This window comes from Charadrius vociferus, unplaced genomic scaffold (genome assembly GCF_000708025.1).
Source record: "Charadrius vociferus isolate BGI_N301 unplaced genomic scaffold, ASM70802v2 scaffold758, whole genome shotgun sequence".
In the NCBI taxonomy this organism is placed as follows: Eukaryota; Metazoa; Chordata; class Aves; order Charadriiformes; family Charadriidae; genus Charadrius; species Charadrius vociferus.
The window spans coordinates 2468948-2489478 of record NW_009649934.1 but is presented as its reverse complement, the minus strand read 5'-3'; the positions used below and the strand labels follow the sequence as shown (position 1 = coordinate 2489478).

The following is a 20531-nucleotide window of genomic DNA, read 5'->3' as shown; positions in this document are numbered from 1 at the left end:
CTACTTCCCAGCAGGTCCACCCCTAACCTATACTGGTTGTTAGCATTCTTCCTCCCCAGTTGCGGGACCCTGCACTTGCTTATGTTGAACCTCATTAGGTTCCTATCTGCCCAGCTCACCAGCCTGTCCAGGTCCCGCTGGATGGCAGCGCGGCCCTCTGGAGAGTCAGCCACCCCTCCCAGTTTGGTATCATCAGCAAACTTGCTGAGGATACACTCTGTCCCCTCATCCAGGTCATTAATGAATATATTAAACAAAACTGGACCAAGTATCGACCCCTGTGGGACACCACTGGTTACAGGCCTCCAGCTAGACTTCATGCCACTGATCACAACCCTGAGTCCTGTCACACAGCCAGCTCTCAATCCACCTCACTGTCACCTCATCTAACCCGCACTTCCTCAGCTTCCTAATGAGGATGTTATGGGAGACAGTGTCAAAAGCCTTGCTAAAGTCAAGGTAGATGACATCTACAGCTCTCCCTTCATCCAGCCAACAAGTTACCTCATCGTAGAAGGCCATCAAATTGGTCAAACATGATTTACCCTTGATAAATCCGTGTTGACCACTTCCAATAACTCTCCGTTCCTCAATGTGTTTGGAGAGGACATCCAGAATGAGTTGGTCCATTACCTTCCCAGGGACCGATGTGAGACTAACCGGTCTGTAGTTCCCTGGGTCCTCCTTCTTTCCTTTTTTGAAGATTGGAGAGATGTCAGCCTTTCTCCAGTCCTCAGGCACCTCTCCTGTTCCCCATGACCTTTACCTCCAGAGAGGTATTAAATACCAGTCTCCCTTTCCTTCTGAAAGGATGCAATCTCAGCTTCATTTCTGAATGCCTGCTCTCACGTAGACTACAGAGCAAGCATTCACAAATTCCCCATCACCTCTAAGGACATATCTGAAAGAATAAACTGAAATCTGCTCCATCAATTGCAATTTAATTTAGATCAAACAGCTAATGCTCGAATGGCAAAGAACCTAAAAGGACATCATAATTTCCCCTGCTATGTAAACGTCTTTGAATTCAGACTACTGCCATTTTACTGACCAAACCCCCCAAACTTCAGATAAAGAAGTTGGACAGAGGAATTCCCAAATTTATGAAAAGTCCTTTCAGCTCAGCAATATTCCAAAATTCACACACAGCTCAGCAAAACACAGCAAAAAGAAAGAATTAATATAATTATATTAGCCCTAGCCACGTGACAAGTCACACATGCGTGCAATCTTAACTGCTGAAGATAAGGCTTTGAGCAAAAGAATGGACTTTAAATGCCATTTTTAAAAAGCAATTAAATTTCTGTGGACCCAAAGCTATTATTCCCCCCTACCCCTTGAATTCCTAAATTTCCTTGAGTTCCTAAACTTCCTGCATCTCTGCACTTGCTTGTGCAACAGCCCCAGAAGCCACTCAGCCACACAGGCCAGATGTGGTATTTGTGTGAGTGGTGTTCCTGTCCCTTTAGCATTTGCTGTGCCCTTCGGAACCATTAGCAGCAGCATGCATTTGTGTTGAAGGAAAACAAACTAGAGACCACATCAACAGAAAGCCACTGATACAGAGTGGTATCAAGTGGCTATTATCAGAAAATAATATAAACCTGCACATGATTTGTGTTTTCTATTATTTCAGCAACAGCTTTTTCTGTGGTATGTATTGGATCTCATCTAAACACATTGGATCTTGAGCTATTAGTGGCAGTGAGTACCAGCACTAAAAAGAAATGGGTATTTGTTTTATAAGCTGTCGGGGTGCCCTAAATTCATTTATCTTTTTGGACTTAACTTTTCATATCATCTGACAGATTTATTTTTTCCTCAAAGGCAGTACGTTATTTTTAGGGGTAAATGTACAATCATAAAGTATCTTCACTGCCTGAAGAGGTTCTTCCTGTACAGTGCAGCGATAGCAGCTAAAGACACTGAAATTAAACTTGGCAATCAGCACTTTTTTTATATTTAATCAACATTTAGGATCAAAACCAAAGCTGTATCTATGAACAGTCAGCTAGCACAAGGTTATGCTTTTACATTAAAAATGAAACAAAACCACCATGACATTTACAGGAAGATGAATACAAAAAATGCGAGAAGCTAAGTTACTGTTCTCTTGCTGAAACCTCTCCATTTCTTTATTTTTGTTTCTTTGTATTCCTTCTATTTTAAGCAATCTTTATGTGTAAAACATAGTATGATAACTTGTATTAAACAGTAAAACTTCAGGAAACAGAAGAACTGCTGAAAGGAGAACGCATTTCTCCAAAGGCCATGAATCACTATTAGCTCAAAACTAAGACGCAACCAATTTAAAGAATTATATGAGTGGTTTCCAAAGATAAAATTTATATTTATTTCCCCCTTTTTCATTCCAATATTCACGAAAAACATATGTTATGAGAAAAATTGCTCAAAGAGAAAGTCAAGCACTCAAGAAAATAAGGATAAACAATAACTGAAGTTAGCCCTGGCTCCTGTATATATGCTTTACAATAGTTTTTAATTGCATGACCACAAGCAGACCCGCTCTTTATTTTGACCAATTAATGAACAGCCATTCAGATTTTCGCTATCATTTGTGGCTCAATGTATGGTTCTTAGGGCTTAGTTTATTAAAAATTATTCAAACCTTACCATGAAGGCAGATAATCCCCATTCCTAACGATTTCTACATAACATTCAGCATCCAAGCACTTCAAACCTACAACATTTTTGTGAAAATACACGCAAGACAAGAGACAGTATTACCTTGGTTTTACAGAGAGATTTAAGTATAAAAGCGTCCACTAATTTTGTGTGACCAGCTTGTGGTATTATCTATAATATTGACATGGAAGATGAAAGGTCACAGCCCTCTCTAAGGGAGCATTGCATTTTCTTCATTTTAAGAGTGGGTCTCCCTCCTTCTGGAAGTCTTTGTCATGCTCGCTATTCCCTGGAGAACAGTTGAAACATAGGAGGAAGAAATGGGGTTTACAGCCTCATTACCATATACCATACGGTAACTGTCTGCAAAATTAAAGCTTTTATCATAACTCTTACAGGAAAAGTAGACTAAACAGAGAACACCGGCATTTCCCTGGTTCTTGAATGCTTGCCTTTGCAACCCTACTTATACTTTTAGAACAGTTTTTATTTACCAATTATCTCTACAGTATATCCACTATCACATGGCAGGAAGTTGAACTAAGAAGGAAGAAACAGGTCTTTAATAATCTTGTTAAATGTTTTAATTTCACCTTAATGCCTTATGTAAAATTAAGTATCTATCCATTTGCCAGACTTACCACTGAGTTTTTAAATTAAGATGCATTTTTATTCCCGTTTGTTTAGAAGGACACAATAATCAACCATTCCCCCCCGCCCAGCCAAATGCAACAATGCAGAGAGTAATCAAATTTGGCAGGCCAAGTGCTGGCTGTGCACTGCTGCAGCTACAGCATTCTCTGTCGCTTCAGCCACAAGGTTTTTAGTACGCCTGCGCATACACCAGTTCTCATAACCCTGATTTCCTACTCCTCCCACGCATGGAACTTTGTTATCCACTCCTCTTAGAATACATATACCGTATTACATATATACATAGATATTAAAGTCAAAATAATAATTCATAATTGCAATTATTATTATATGTTAATTACCTTTTCCTCTCTATGTGTTAAGGATAGAAACAACAGATAGTAACAAGAATCAGGATAAGACTGGAGGACGCTTCTTGATACCACATGGACAACAGTGGTATACAGGCTGCCAAAAGGACAGATGTTCTTTGCTTTTCCATTAAAAAAAAATAAAAATCTGTCTTCTATAAAATGAAATCCAACAAACTGCCTTTTTAGTTCAAATAAATACCCACTAGGGATGATCAGTCTTTTTCCTTCTAAGCTCTATACATGAACACAAGCTTGCTCACTTACTCCAAAAAAGCCAGATTGGCAGCTTCTCCAGGCTGAAGGAAGAAAGGCACTTTCCTTAAACATTCACAAACCAAACCTTTCCATTTTTAAAAATTAAAAACAAAACCAAACCAAAACAAACTGCCATGTTTCCTCAAAATACATCTTTGGAAGACTAAAAGCAAACCCCACCACCGTGTGCCTCTACTCCAAATGCAATTCTGTCATATCATATTTGGAGCAACCTAGGTGAGTCTCTCTCCAGTTACAGATGAAGAAACTCTCAAACTCCCGTTTGGATTTTTGGATTAAAACCTTCTTTCCCTGGCCTAATGTAATTAAGCATTCAGTATGTTTACAATATAAAAGAAACAGAAAGCAACTGTGGGTCAGCCACTGTTTTCCCCTGAGTAAATTCTATTCTGTTTCTTTGCTGGTTATCTGTTCACATCTGGTCTTAAACTAACACTCAATAGAAACAAATGCCCGTGGTGTAATATTGCATATGTACTTTACAGGTATACTCTAACACTGTTTTCAGCATGCTGTAGACTGGGTAATGGTCTAAAAGGAAAGAGCTCTTGGTTAACTATAAACTAGTAATACTTAAAAAATTTAATTTTAATCTCACAAAAACCCCTCTCCAAATTCCTCCACAACTTGCCATGAATTTCAGCATCAGGAAGGCAGCTATTCTCTTCTGTTTACCAAAATGAGAGCATATTATGACCTCCCATATCAGTGACTAAATAACATTCTCCTACAAAGAAAGAAATTATAAAAACACCCTGCACATAGTTTGTCACAGCAGGACTTGCCAAGGACACCAGAAGGTGACTTGCATTTAATTCTGTCTTTATTTTTAAAATCTATTAAAATCTATCCATCTCCATGGTAACTCAAAACATATATTCCTCCCATACAGTATGATTAATACTTTGTAGTTTTTGTTTTATAGTCAACCTTTTGTTCCTTTGTTTGAAAATACATAAGAACTGCCTAGTTGATCCTAAGAATCTTAAATGATATCATAAATCTGTATGTGGAAGTAAATGAAAGGTGAAACGTTCTGCATATTTTCCTCCTTGTTATACTGTTCCTTAAATCCAATAAGTTAGCCACAAATTCTGTTGTCTTCAAAGGAAAGTAATTGTCAAACTAATTATTGCAATTTTTCAAATTTTCATGACAGAAGACTTGCTTACAAACTGGTCTTGTTTTACTCTGTCTTGGTTTCAGCTGGGATTTTTTTTGTAAATAGTTAATGTTCTTTCTAGTAGCTGCTGTGTTTTGGGTTTGGCCTGAGAATGATGCTGATAATGCATATTGCTCTAGTTGTTGCCAGGTGATGTTTTACATTAGTCAAGGTCTTTTTCAGCTCCTCAGAGAAGCTGAGAGGGAGCACAGACAGAACAAGCTGCGCAACGGCATAGTCCGTACCACAGACTTCAAGCTCAGTAAATAAGTGGGGACTGCCTGGGGGATAGGGACCTGCAATCACTGCTTGGGATGGGCTGGGCAACCAATTCACCCAGCGACGAGAGTGACTTCTGTTGTATTATTCTATTTTGTATATTCCTTTACCATTATTATTATTGTTATTTTCCTTTCCTGTTATTGTTCTATCTCAACCCACAAGGTTTTTTCCCTTCCCCCTCTTCTCCCAACCCCAGTGGGGCAGGGGGCAGTGAGTGAGCAGCTGCGTGGTCCTAGTTGCTGACTGGGGTTAAACCACAACACTCTCCTAAAAACTTATGCGTATTTCTAATTCCTTAAAGCTCACAGACTTCCACAAATCAGTATGAGAGACTGCATTAAATCTCTTTAAAATAGGGAAAGGAAAAATAATAATTATGGGAATCCTTTATAATCTTAAACTATGAAGCACTTCAACTGAACTTCAACAAGTTAGCGCTAACAGGGAGATGTACTGAAATGGATTGCATCTTACTGCAGTGACCTAATAAATATTAAATGTAGATTCTACATGAGGACTGTTCCACCAAAGAAAGGTAGAGGTCATGACATCCACTAAAGACCTCCAAGAAACCATGGATAATAAATTCATGTAAACATAAGCCTCAATTTAACAAGGCATGAGAAGGACTTCTACTCAACTTTCCAAAGACAACATATATAAGCAGCCTAAAAGCCTATGATTTTAGGTAAAAAAACCTTCTACCTCCCTAAAGTATGTCATTACCTTAGTAGATACAAATCACACTGACACTTCTATATTGTGGTCTTTGTTCAGGTCCCCACAATTCAAGAGAGACACAGACAGACTGAAGTGGGTCCAAATGAGGACCACCAAGATGAACAAAGGGATGGAGAACCTGCCCTACGAGGAAAGACCAAAGGAGTCTTTTCTCCCTTGAGAAGGCGGCTCAGGGGGACCTCATCACAGTATTCTAGTACTTAAAGGGTGGCTACAAAGAGGGTGGGGGCTCTCTCTTCACAAGGAACCACACGGAGAAGACAAAGAGCAACAGGTATAAGTTGCACCAGGAGAGGTTTCATCTCAACATAAGAAAGAAATTTTTTACAGTAAGAACAGCCTCCCCAGAGATGTGGTAGAGTCGCCATTGCTGGACGTTTTCGAGACACAATTGGACAGGGTGCTAGATAATCTCATCTATATTCCTTTTCCCACAAAAGGTTGGACCAGATAATCTTTCAAGGTCCCTTCCAACCTGGGCTGTTCTATGAATCTATGATTTATCTCCAGCTTCCCCTTCCACGACTGACCATACCAAGTTATAAAAATATCCACCTTACACATACAACACTGAACTGTTCATCATTCTGCCTTCTCCAAATCATTCTGTACATACCCTTCACAACACAATCAAGAAAAATGTTCAAGTATTTCTTAGTAATCAAATGACAAATCTGCTAAAAGCCTCTGATTAGGTTGCTAAGCAATCGAATCCCAGCACACCGTTCCTGTTGAGGAACTGAAGAACTAGATGAAAGCGGAAATATTTACTCTCAGTTTCCCTTATGTTCTGTGCAGCACTTAATGTGACTATCAGCTGTCTCAAACTCATATCTGAGTTCCTGGCCACTATAAGATGATCTGTCCTTAACTCCAACGATATAAAGATATAAAAATATCCATAATACTGCCAAACATTAGAACATAGGACTAGGGATAGTAAAATGATAATTTTGAGTGTCTCTGTTAGTGTCAACTGGGGCCAGATAAGCTCTTAAGATTCTTTTTAGATGTCTCTTTCACGATGCCTGAACAATCACCCTAAAGGAATTTCCTATTTGCAGTTAACCTTGAAAACGACTCCGAAAAAGGAAGGAGGACCACATATATGTGCAGTACCATCTCTGTACATGCGTCTCACTACAAATATCTCATCTTACCATTCTGTGCAAGCAAACTCCTGGAAAGTGTGTATGAAATATGATCAGCCTTGACTTGAAGGAATTCTGTTCCTTCAAGGGAGGCCTTCTGAAGTAGACCTTAGATGCAGCATGTCTGTTTTAGATCATACCACACTTTCTTCTGTCTACGTATTCTAGAAAATGCATCAGCAGATCCATGTTTTATCAGATACGAACCAAAAGGCACCTCACTAAATAAAAATGTCTCGTAAAATACTCCACTACAAGAGTAAAATACATTAGTGATTCAGTGAATAGTAGGGTTGTTTGGTTTTTTTTTTATGATGAGTTTTGAACTAATGCTTCAGTTTTAGGGACTCCCTAAAACACCCAAATCAGATAGCTTCAATTGCACCAAGTCCTTTTACCCATTCTTTTTTCCTCGATAAGGATCCTCAGAAAATTTAAGAGGAGCCAATAGGAAACTTGTTTCAGACTCGGTTGGCAAAAATTCCATCTATTCCCAATACCACTAGGTCTTACTCCTAAAACTAAACGAGAAGTCACTCCACACTCTCCCCCGGCTCCCCTTCTGCACAAAAGTAGCAAATTACCTTTATTGATCTGGCCAAATTCTAAATTGGGCAATTATGTTTGGTCTCTCTACAGTCATCTGCTATTTCAACAGAAATAGTCCTCACATCACATCTTAAACTCTGAGGAATTTTTTTTACTGTTAAAATAGCTACTATGCTCCAACTGTGAGTTTCAGTGATCTCCTTAGCTGACTTAACAACTCACAGGAGTCTTGTTTGACCTAATTAACCAAAGCTCACAGAGAACTTGCAGATCCTTTATTTAGAAGTAGTATAAAAATAACAAATCAACACAGACAGGCCAAGAAAGTAAGTTATCTACCTGCTTGGCATTATTTTGCTGTCTCAACGGAAGTCATACACTGGTCTGGGCAACTACCTGAGAGCCACACACATACGTTTCACCATAATAAATGCAATTTTGCATCTTTATCCACCACTGTGCCTACAGAAGTCTCCCCAAGGCAAACCTTGATTTTCTGCTCTCTCTTCTTTGTCCCTTTGGAGTAGTCACAAGAACAAGCTCAGCTCCCCATAGTGGTATCAATAATAATTTTATTTTTCTTTCTTCTTCCACTTCATATTAAGTACAATATTGGGGAAGGGAATCACTGGCATCTGTTGTTTTATAAACTTTATAAAGCCTTTGTAATACTGATAAAAGGATAAATAGTATGTTCTTTTAAATTTCTTAGGCTTCCCACCAAACAAAACAGGTATCTTGTCCAAATTAATCTAAAGAACACTAGGGAATATTTGAGTCAGGCAAAACAATAACACAAGATACAGGGTCCATACACCAAGTGACAAGATAGGTACATGTGTGTCTGCGCATACATACACTCACACATACATATACACACACACATCTGGTCAGTGATGGTTATCAGAAACTCTACGATGTTATGAGCAACTCAGTATATGGTGTTTATATAGTACAGATTTTGAACATTCAGTTCCTATGAACTCCCTCCCAAAGATTTTGTACAATGGCAGTGAAAGTAGGAATATCCAAACCAAGTACGTTAAATAGAACAGTGACCTTTTTTGACAAAAGCGGTTACTAAATCTTACTGTTTCTGTGTTCATCTTAGAAGCCTGGATATAGGCAGACCAGAAAGCAAATAAATGCTTTTTTATTTTCCAGTGTCATGACACTGTACCTATCTGCCACAGACTACGTATTCAAATAGGGGAAAAAAATGCGCTCTTTTCATGGAATCATAGAATAGTTTGGGTTGGAACGGACCTTTAAAGGCCATCCAGTCCAATCTCCCCTGCAATGAGCAGGGTCATCTTCAACTAGATCAGGTTGCTGAAAGCCCCATCCAACCTGACCTTGAATGTTTCCAGGGATGGGGCATCTACAGCCTCTCTGGGAAACCTGGGCCAGTGTCTCACCACCCTCAGTGTAAAAAAATCTCTTCCTTCTATCTAGTCTGAATCTTTCACATTTTAGTTTAAAACCATGACACCTTGTCCTATTGCAACAGGCCCTACTAAAAAGTCTGTACCCAGAACCATAAAAGCCATATTATCTTTAGTCCTTTACAAATACTAAATATTTAAGTTCCGTTTCCGATTACTCAGTAACAAAAAAATGTTATTTTCAAATAGGCATAAAATTTTTAACAAGGTTATGGTTACTGCTACAAAACTCACCCAATATAAATAACAAATTCTGACAGCTTCCATAGCAGTATTTATTTCCCTTTCCAGTTTGAGAGAAATCTCCTGCATTTTGAAAAAACTTACTGTTTTGTTAGCATTTAAAGAGTTATAATACCAGACTGATCAGAGCATAACATGATATTACAGTAAAGTACAGAACACACCATACATCTTTCTATTTCATTTTGGGCACAGCTCTTCCTTTAAGAACTCATTGCACACAAATGCCTTTTCCTCCACAGTTTCAACTTCTGCGAAGACTATCACTTTGCTTTCACCTTGATAGCAAAAATTACAAGAATATCACAGCCCTGTGTAGTACAGTGAACTCCAGCTAACCTTTCCAACATATATTTCACAGACCTACAAACTAAAATTACTGCACAACTCCTATAACTGAAACCTATTCAAGATTCCCCACGCACAGTTTCCTCCTAGTAATAGCACAGGCTCTCTGTAATCAGAGACAACCAAGAAAGATTGGCAATATTTTACACAGAATAATTTTCTGCAAATGTCCATCTCAAAGTTGTGCTTCACTTTGCCCTTCCATTTCTCACTGTTCCCATCCCTCCAGTTTTGTTTCAGCTGAGCTATTCTATCTTGGAACAAAATAGCACCCCTCTTCAGGCAGTGTTTTAACCGCTCCAGGCTTCCTGGCTGTTACCTCCCGGCTCCTACTGTTTAGCTGAAAGGCGAATACAAACTTTACAGTGTATCTCAACAATGTTACTCCAGAAATTTCTTGGAACTTTTAATTGAAATAAACTTGGTATTTCAAATCATAACCCAAGTAAGAAGTTTGCCAAAAAGCATGAGATGACCATTTCAGCCTATTCAGAGATGCTGTACATTTTGTCTGGTAGTTGTCTTATAGCGCAATACTACTAAATAATGAAGTGCCTACTGTTACCATTTATAGGTACTGACCTACTGAAAACACCCGCAGTAACAACCAGCATTTGAACTTCTACTACAGGAAGAAACTTTTCTACAAAGCTGACTAGGCACAGTAGCATGATAAATAACATTAATTAGATTTCTTAGATGATTCGTATTACAGTTTGGGAATAATAAGTTTCTGCTGGTGCTGATCCAACAACAGGCAAGTATTTCCATTTAGTCTCTTAATATACTTCAAGATATGACCCTACAGCATAGCTTCTAGCCTAAATACCAATTACAAAATCCTAATCCCAGCTCCACCACATCCATTTGTGCACCTTCGTTTACCTCCTCAGTCTTCAGATTTACAGTTTGTAAATGGGACAAATTTCTGTTACCCACCTAAAAATAACATAGATTGTTCTTTCATGGCAGAAGAGCTACGGTACTAAAGCAGTAGTCTTGAACATAAGGAAACACTGAAGGCGGTCAGACACTGACAACTTTGTCCAGGGGAGCTGTGGAGTCTCTATTCACAAGAAACTCAAAACCTGACTGGATGCAATCCTGGACAACCTACTGTAGCTGACCCTGCTTCAGAAGGCAGTTGAACCTGATGATCTCAAGAGGTCCCCTCCAACCTAAACAATTCCCTGATTATTTCTGTACTAGAAATAGTAGGTTTGGTTCGGGTTCTTTTGTTTTGTTTTGTAGTGGGGGTTTGGAGGGTTTGTTGTTGTTGTTTTATTTGTGGTTTTTTAGTAATTTCTGGAGAAACCCACCACAAAACAATTTATTTTCTACTCTGAAGCTCTGCCAATTTCTTCCTGTCATGGAACAGATGTCTCCTTCCAAAGTTCTAGCAAAACAGTAAATTCTTTCCCCTTTTATTTAAGAATAAAATAATGTTGTGTGCAATGTTAATAAGCATAATGAGCTAGAATAGAAAGCAGTCCCAGAAAGAAAAATCACTAAGTGAAAGTCTATAGCTAGAGCTTTCTCTCTCCCTCCCCTCAAGGAACTAGTTTTAACAATAAAAAAAAAAAAAAGAAAAACAAAAAAACCCCACGGATTAGTAGAAAGGAAGTGTAACTCATTTGTAGGTAAAATGATTCCCCTTTCTCCAATTCAATACCACTGTCAGTATTACTGCTGCCGCCTTCATCTGACACTGAGGAGAGAGAAAATCTTACAGGAAGACAACAGAAAAGATTGCTTTATTCCCATACACCAGAGACGTAAGTATTTGAAATGGAAGGAGCACCAGTGTAAGAGTGACATTAAAAAAAAGCGTATATACCATGTGCCACACTCCCTCCTCCCTCCCCCAATTAGATTGCATGCGAGTTTTCCAAGAAAATTTCTTCAGAGGCATACGATTGCCACAGAAGAAGTGGAAGCAACAAAAGTAAAACTAATTTCATGATAGGCTTGATTGCTTTTTGAAGGGAGTAGGGAACACAGCTGATTATGCTAGAGATACACTAGCCTCATTTAATTGGATCTTTTCTGGTTTTATTTCCTAGATAGCTTACTACTGTCATGTCAGGTTTAAATAAGGAACCAAAGCTGCTGCAGCTCTATGTAGAGGTATTTGCCTAAAGAAAGGAAAGAAAAGAAATTCATGCCTGTACCACCTACAGTTCTTGATCCTAAGCCTACAGTTATGGTTTGTAATTACTAAGCTAAAAAGCTAAAAGGAGGGGAAAAAAAAACAGGATAAAAATACTTTCAAATGTGCAAGTTTTTTATTTGCTGTTCCATGGGACTTGGCCATTAAAAAATAAGAGAAGAACAGAGATGAAAGCAGAGGTAGGTGACATTATGTGGCAGCAACTGAAAATGATATAAAATAGTTGAGTATACAACTCAATACATTTATCTTGAGTGTTTATTTTTAATAGATGAAGGAACAATCATATAAAGACCTCTGTTTGAGTTCTTCCTCTTTCAAACTCTAGATGCTAGAACAAATACTCACTGTGCTGAGTAATTCTTTGAAGTCTTTATATGACTTACAGAAGTCTTCCACTTTGTGTTACTAAACACATAATATTTCTTACATATTTAAGAACACTTTAAAATTGGGGGGTTTTAAACAATGAAGCTTTCAGATCTGAAGGCAGAATTTCAAAACTGCTGAAATTTCTAATGTAGCCCATGTGAACCTCACATGATCAGTGATCCTGCAGTTGGTGAACCCCCCACTAGATAAGACTTTAACAATTCTTATATCAATTATAACTTTTTCCTAATGGACTGAAATGCAGGCAACATATCTCCCAAGATATTTCAGAAATAATGTGCAATGAGAAGAGTACTGTTCTTACCACATACAGCTGTTTCCAGAGTACAGCCCATTCCTGCAGTGTTGCTGTGACTTCAGTCACAACAGAATCTTCAAGCGGAACAACTGTTTCATATTGGCTATACAAGAAGAGGGGAAAAAAATTAGGGAAGGTGCCCTGGAAAATGTAGAAAACCAAATAAAACATCAGCACAGTAATTTGTTAAATGCTAGAACTTGAATTTGTTTTAATTTGTTCAACATAAGCAAAAATATCTTAAGAGCAACATTTCATCCATTGTAATGCTGAAGCAACCCCAGAGTTGATACAACTGTTCCTCCATTAAATTAAAAGAATCAGCTTATGTGAAGCATTTTCTAGTTACCTGTTCAAAATACATAATTTCATTCTAATCAAGGTCAATGAAAACACTTTTCATGATTATAGCACGTTAAATTAACCTGCATGCAAAGTGGAGTCTTTCACAGTTTGCGTCTCTTCTCTCTAAGCCAGTTCAACCCCTTTTTCCCCTCCAATTATTATGTTAGCCAATACAATTAACTACCCAAAAGATCTACCATCTATTAACCTTTCCCATCCAGAAGACTTTTTCAATATTGATATGAAACACAAGTGAGCTATCCTGTAGTCAAAAGAACAGGACTTGTCCCTTTGTGGTCAAGATCCTCCATACCCATTAAAGGAGAAGCATAGCTCTCACTTTTATCCCACTGAAACGAAAGAATGTGGTAACTGATGTATCTATTGTAATACCACCATATTTACTGAGCCATTAGTGTTTTGACTTGCCCTTTATGTTGAATGCTATTACTGAAACAAATGTCAGACATTGTAAAAATATGGTCTACTTCAATCTTCTGCTCTTTCAGGAATTTTCTAAAAAGAGGGAGAAACGAAAAAAAAAAGGGGGGAAAACAACAACATCAAAACACCACGTTTCTGAAACACACCCTGTTGGAACAGTTTTCCATAGATCCTAAAATAGCAGTACTGAAAAAACTGGCTCAAGAGGTAGTTTGGGACAAGTAGTGTCAAGTGAGAGACAGCCTCTGCAGCACATCCAACAACTATGAAGGAAACCGATCCCCTCTTCTTCAGCAGTGCAACTGTGCGTACAGCTATTTTTAAATTCTCCTGAAGGGAAGCTAAAAACTCCCCACTCCCTAACCAGTTTAGGCTATTTCTCTCTCCACAGAGTATGCTTCTGATCTGAAGTATGACACTAAGAATACGACGAAAATCCCAACACCTATTCTTTAGGTCATATTCAAAGATCATTTCAATGGTTAAATACAGTAAAACATTTTGGAAGATTAGCCTTCAACAGTACGGCTGGATTTAAAGAGAATGCATATCAGGACTACATTTATCCATGTAAATATAATGCTTTGCATTGCTATAACCCTGCACTTCCTCCATTATACCCACATACTAATGACATTACATTGCATCTATGACTCAAATATAAGAACATTATATACCATGCTCTATTATTTCATAAGTGTTGATATTTGAACTTTGAACATATTCTTAAATACAGGGGCAGAATTTCTTTTGCTGTAACATGAAATAACCATGATCTCTGGTTCAGAACTGTATTACGTTGTGTTGTATCAACTGGTAGACCAGTCTTTGACACTTATTTTTAACAAATACATCCACTTTCCTAGTAAGTATCTAAATACCCTGAACCAGCTGCCCCTTGCAAATTCTGAAATAACATCAAGTACTAACTAACTACAGATTAGAGGAAACTGGTCTTCCCCCTAAAGACAGTACACATTAGGAGTAGTCATTCTATGCAATATATATCATTTTATATATACCCCGAAGTTATGAAGCATCAGTATTACAGTGGCCCTTACAATCTTTACTCAGTCCCTTTGAGGATAAACATACAATTTAAGACTATCAGAAGTCACATTTTTCTACAGGTACTTCAAAAAAATGCCATTTAATATATTTTATCTTTCACATTTAATTTGTTGCCTTGGGTCACTGTCTGAAGTGCTGCACTTATAAATCTCCCCACAGTGGCCTTAATCTAGATAATACAGGTAAGACCACAGTGATAGACACAGGATATTGATTTCAGGAGTCTCAGCCAACCTCACAGGAAACTTTGCAGGTTACAGAGCCTGCACACAGCAAAAATCTCTGACATTATGTTGCCATCAGTATTGCTATTCACATTACCTAAACACACCTCTAGCAACATATGAGCTACATATAAAGACAGTGAAGGTAAAACACTTTCAGCAGAGTGTACTTCAGTCCTTCTTCAGCTTGAGGTGTGGAGGGTTGGATCCTTTTAAAAAGTTTCAAAGTTACAGGCTGCCCCGAGAAGCTGTGGCTGCCCCATCCCTGGAGGTGTTCAAGGCCAGGTTGGATGGGGTTTGGAGCAACCTGGGACGGAGGGAGGTGTCCCTGCCCAGGGCAGGGGGGTTGGAACCAGGTGATCTTTAAGGTCCCTTCCAACCTAAACCATTCTATGATTCTATGTCTTGGTGAAAATCTGCTGATAAACAAGACAGGCTGTCTACATTCCGGTATCTCCGTAACGAACAGGAACATACAGAATTTTGCCAGTGAGGAACAAACAAAAATTAAAAATATAAATAGAGTTCTTTAAAATGCATGTGTTTCAGATGATACTTCTGAAGTTACAATTTTATGAGCAAAAGTGAACAGGAGTAACTAACAGCATTGATTCTTGCTATATTAAAAAAAATCCAAAGCCTACAGAATTACATTTAATTTTCAAATCCTAATGCACAACAAAAGATACAGTGAACTAAAACCACTCTATGAATTTTAAAAACTATTTCTTAGATTCTCTTCTAGATGAAAAACACTGCAGCTTCTTAAAGAGAAGGAAAAATACTTACCCTCTATTACTGACGATTGCCTTTTTCAAGTGAATATAGTTTGCAGGAAATATCCCCTGCAAGAGAAAAAAAGTCTGGGTTAGAAAAATACATTTGCAGTTTTTACCATTTATATCCTAAGCCGCAATAAAAAATTGCCAATATACCTATTAAAAAACCCACCCTAACACTGTGTCAAAGAAGCTACGACAGTCAAAAGTCAACATTCAAATTAGTCACAACTGATCATCTTAATTCATCTTAGAACAGGACAGCACACTGATTCAAATCTCCACCAATTTCTTAATAAGGAAGTTTTGCAAGTCTGTTCAATAAAAATATCACACAAAGATCCAAGCTGAGTACTTTCCAATCCCAAAAGCTCCTGAAGTGTTCAGACACACTGTTGTATGGGAAATATGCTCCGGTATAAAAATCACAGGTAAGTCAACTAGGACCAAATGAAAGGGTGCCACTCTAATCCTACACAGCTGTCTTGGATAGATCTAAAGAAGATTGATCAAAGATAGATCAAGATTGATCTAAAAGAAAACATTTAAGTTTAGTCAATTGTCTTCCTACTGCAAAGACTAAGGACACTCAATAATCCACTAACAGGTGACAAGCAAGCAGCAAAAAGGTGCAACAAGAAGAAAGGTTCAGAGAACAGCTTGCAGTTAGCAGAAAGGAATGACTAACAGAAGTGACTACCAGCAACGTTTACTGGAGAGATGTAAGCTAGCCGGGACGGCCAGAAAAACGGCTATCATGCAGTTTGCAGCATGGCATCAGCATGCTTCCAGAGCAGGCCTCTCTATCAGTATGGTACGTTACATTAGATGGCGAGGACAAAGGTTAAAAAAAAATAACCAACCAAACAAAAACCAAACAAACCACCAAACCAAAAAGCCCACCATCAAATTTGTGTCTAGCCCCCATACCAGTCTTTCACTAAGGCAGGCAGCATTCTGTTACTCGCATACCCTGGAGCTGGCCTTTTTCCTCTCTCTTTCCAACTAAAAGCTGTTTAAATCCGCTTGGGATAGCTCCAGTTACTGGCCTTTTGCTGTTCCTGTAACAGCTAGATTCTAACTTTGCCTGTGCCATTGTGTTCTCAAGTGATGAGACATGGGGAAAAGAGGTAATTTAAATTAAATTTTTCATAGTGTTCCATCACATCTCTAAAACACATGGCCCTGAATCCTCTGAGCAAACTCAGTCAGTCAGTAGGAGTAAGTAGTAAACCTCCGCTTCAGTGGGGAATACAGGATCAGCATTGGTAATCTTCAGGTTAAAAACCAGCTGGCAGCCTCTCACAAAAATGTCATTAATTAAGTGGGCACTTTAAAAAAAGTACAATTTGGGAAGAAAAATTTTCTGGAGGGGGCTGAAAGGAATACTAAGATGATTCAAACTGCTAAGAAAAATTCCTTCTTTTTCATAGGCAAGACTGAAGTTGCAGAAGGAAAAAAGATTAATCTAACAGGAATGGCTTCATCAGGAAAAAAAAGGAAATGTGCACGCTTTCTGCCACATGAAAACCTGGAAAAGGAAGAAATGGTACTTCGTTTCTTGTTTGGTTCACTTCCAATTAATGCTGTTTACTTGTGTGATCTTTTGCTGGTTACCTAAGAAACCAAGGAAGGTTTGAAGGGCTCTCCAATCAAAAGTGAACATATACACAAGCAGAAGATGTACCAACACACAATGAATGTAGCCTTTTCCATTAAGAGTATTATAGTCATGAAAACACAGTACAGGTAATATTATATTCCATAATACAGGTAAACATGAGGGTCCTGGTACTCTTTTCTTTTTAAATATAAGCTATATTTAAACCCAAGGACAATGAAGTCATGCTTACATATAAGCAACTATTTACACGTTTCGATACATACATTTACAAAAATATACATGCTCTCACAAAAAATTCCTATCAGAACAGTCAAAAAAAGTTCTCCAAGAGCAAAACACAGATATGAATAGAAAATAACCAAATGCAGTGGTTAAGCTGTAAAAATCTGAAAAAAGAACAAACTTACAATATCCTTTTTCATCAGGCTTTTTTTTCAAAGTTGTTTTGGATTAATATTGCAAATTATTAAAGGTGTTCTTTAAAAATCATTAATTCACCAGTGCAAGATAACCCATCTATACTTTTCCAATGGCAGTAGAGTGGAGAGGATCAAATTGGATGAGATTTATAAAAGTTGGAAAGATTACAGGTTACATGTCAGTATGGTTTCTGATTCTTTGGATGACTAACGGGTATTGTTCTCTCAATTTACAAAATAAATCCAGAAGTTAGAGAAGTAAAATCCTAAGGGTAAAGATAATGAAAAGTTTACAGGGTTGCAACAGCAAAATAGATTTAATCTCTCACTAGACTAAAAAAAAAAATAAGTATGTATTTACACTTACCTTTACATTGGGCTTCTTAATGGAAACACCTCTGTACCAGCCTAAAACCAGATAAAACAAGCTACATTAATTCGTGGCATTGTTTACTTTACACAGAAGCAAATTGACCCAAAACTACGCAGTTACTAAGATCACCTCAAAAAACAGCTGTGCCTCACAAGGGTTTGGGGTTGGGGGCCTGCGTGTTTATTTGTTGGGGGTTTTTGTTTGGTTAGGTTTTTTTTTTTTTTTAATCTTTTGTTCTGCAACTATGACAAGCGATTAAGAACCTGGAACACTCCTGTTTATTCCCACCAAGAACAAAAGCAGCTTAGTATACTTAGTCACAGTACTTGCAATCATTAGCCACTGTGGCAAAGGCACATTCAGCACTCATGCCAGAATCTGTACTGAATGCTCTTCCCACATGCTGGGTCTCTTCACAGTGTTTATCTTAACAAAATCTCCAGACTTCAAGAATCTGTTCTTTTCAAGACAGGAAAAGCCATTATCATACATTTCTAATATTGTTTAAACAAATATAAATCCTCAGCACTTGTCTGCTCTTATATATGTCTGTGAGACTAGGGAACAGACTTTAGGATCTAATTTCACAAACACAATTATTCTTGTATCCCCCATCAGATAACAGCCCCAGACAGGACAATAAATCACAAGTAAAAGCCAAAAGTTAAACAGAAGAACCCAATTACTCCTATTTTACACAGGTGAAAGTAATGTCATTCCATGCAAGATTCATCAGGAAAAAGTGCTGAGAACACCATCCAGTTAACAATGGCAAAGGAGCACACTTCAGTCGTCATGGCAGATCAGCTGCTCTTCCACTCCATAAGACTCAGAAAACTACCTTGAATTCTTGTTAAAAATATGCTGCGTTCTTCGTATCTGGGTCTAATGCTTCAGCCTCAGAACATAAAGCTAACTCTGAAGACCTGAGCCTGGAACACCCCATAGGAGCACAGGCGATGAAAAGCGCCGGGGTTGGCATTCTGCAGAGGAGGCCTGGCCACCCCTGGACATCAGAAATTTGTGGGCAAAGTCAGCCAGGCACAGCTGGTACGCAAGCAGTGAGTTCAACTGCCTGTGTATCACTCTTCCATTGACCGCAGCCCAGCATTCAGACAGGCAACAACCCAAACTTGCCAAAACCCAATGATTTTACATAATCTAAATCCACTTGCCATAAAAATTCCTCTAGGTTTTTCAGCGACTTCCTAGTTATAACTTTTTTTTTTCCTACAGAAGACAGATATAACATAGTATCTAGAGCATTTAAAAGAGCACTCGGAAAACCCGACAGTAGTTTGCTATGTAGAATAAAGAAGAACAGAACAAGTAACTGTGTATGTTGTGTCTTAGAAAAAGGACTTCATATTTGGCTGAATTATGACATGAGCCTCATTTAAAGGCTCAGAAGTGGGGAAGGGGGCCTTGAGTTTGTTATAAAGACAGCCCGCTAGTCTTGGTTTTTTTAAAAGGAAATCTGAGTCAATATAAAACAAAATAATTGATGACGTCGAGACATTTGCAAATCTTTGCATGGAAAAAATTAGAACCCATCTTCTTTATTACACAAATTTCTCATGAAGGTAGGACATAACACCAAGATTTATTTTTAATAAATAAGAAAATATCACTCATATTAAAAAAATTTTACTTCTTAGTTGATCAAACCTCATGGCAAGCATATCAATATAAACATATATGCACAGACAACACGTACAGATCCTCAAAATGTGTAATTTCTAAAACTCCACACAACTGTGCCTTCAACACCTGCTTTTGAGCAACAGAGGCTACGTATTTTTAAGGTCACAGAAAAAAATAAATGTATTATCTTGTGATTCGTTGTTACCAATATTAAACACAGCATGCTGCTAACTTTTATATTCATAGACTCTGTATCTTAGAAATAAACATACATTTTAAGCTTTAAGATAAAGAGAATGGCGAACTTCTTGGTAAACATGGAAAAAATGGTTTTATCTAAGTTTGTGGATAGAACTGTAAAAGTTAGAACACAAACCAATAAAGCAGGCATCTATTAATGATTTAGATGTGCAGGGTAGGGAATGAAACACATTTCCAAAAAAACTACCTTATTTCTGAGTTTCCAGTTCTTAATCCCAAAACAGATCTTCAAAGCTTAAAAGGTATGTGCTTACAGAGTTGTGAAAAACAGAAAAGGACGGACCCTTGAGAAATCATCCAGCTCATCCAAGCGATGTCTCTAAGCCTCTCCTCACGGATGTTTAGCCCGTTTTTAACGGTGTCCAATAATTTATCATCAGCACTGAATAACACAGCACTCCTTGCCTGTGGGAAATGATCCACACCACTTCCACATAACCTGAATTCCAAGGTATTTCTGCACAGTATTCCAAAGAAACAGAGTATATTTCTCCTACTCCACACAGACCAGTTTGAAAGTGGTGGTGTTACACAGGCATCTTTTTAGAAGAAGTTTCTTCCACTGATCAACATCAGCCAGAAAACTGCATGTAACAGTAACATTTTGGTATAGTACTTGAAAACCTAGAATATTTA

The 20531-nt window shown here is 38.0% G+C and overlaps 1 protein-coding gene across 1 annotated transcript in view; it reads right to left on the bottom strand.

Moving 5' to 3' along the window:
• DOCK3 (dedicator of cytokinesis 3) overlaps positions 1 to 20531 on the bottom strand; it is a 207870-nt gene that overhangs the window by 169014 nt on the left and 18325 nt on the right. The window contains exons 4-6 of the mRNA XM_009891301.1: positions 17985 to 18025; positions 15585 to 15640; positions 12718 to 12814 (exon numbers count right to left, since the gene is read on the bottom strand). Of these exons, the coding sequence (XP_009889603.1) occupies positions 12718 to 12814; positions 15585 to 15640; positions 17985 to 18025 (194 nt within the window). The remainder of the gene's footprint in view (positions 1 to 12717; positions 12815 to 15584; positions 15641 to 17984; positions 18026 to 20531) is intronic.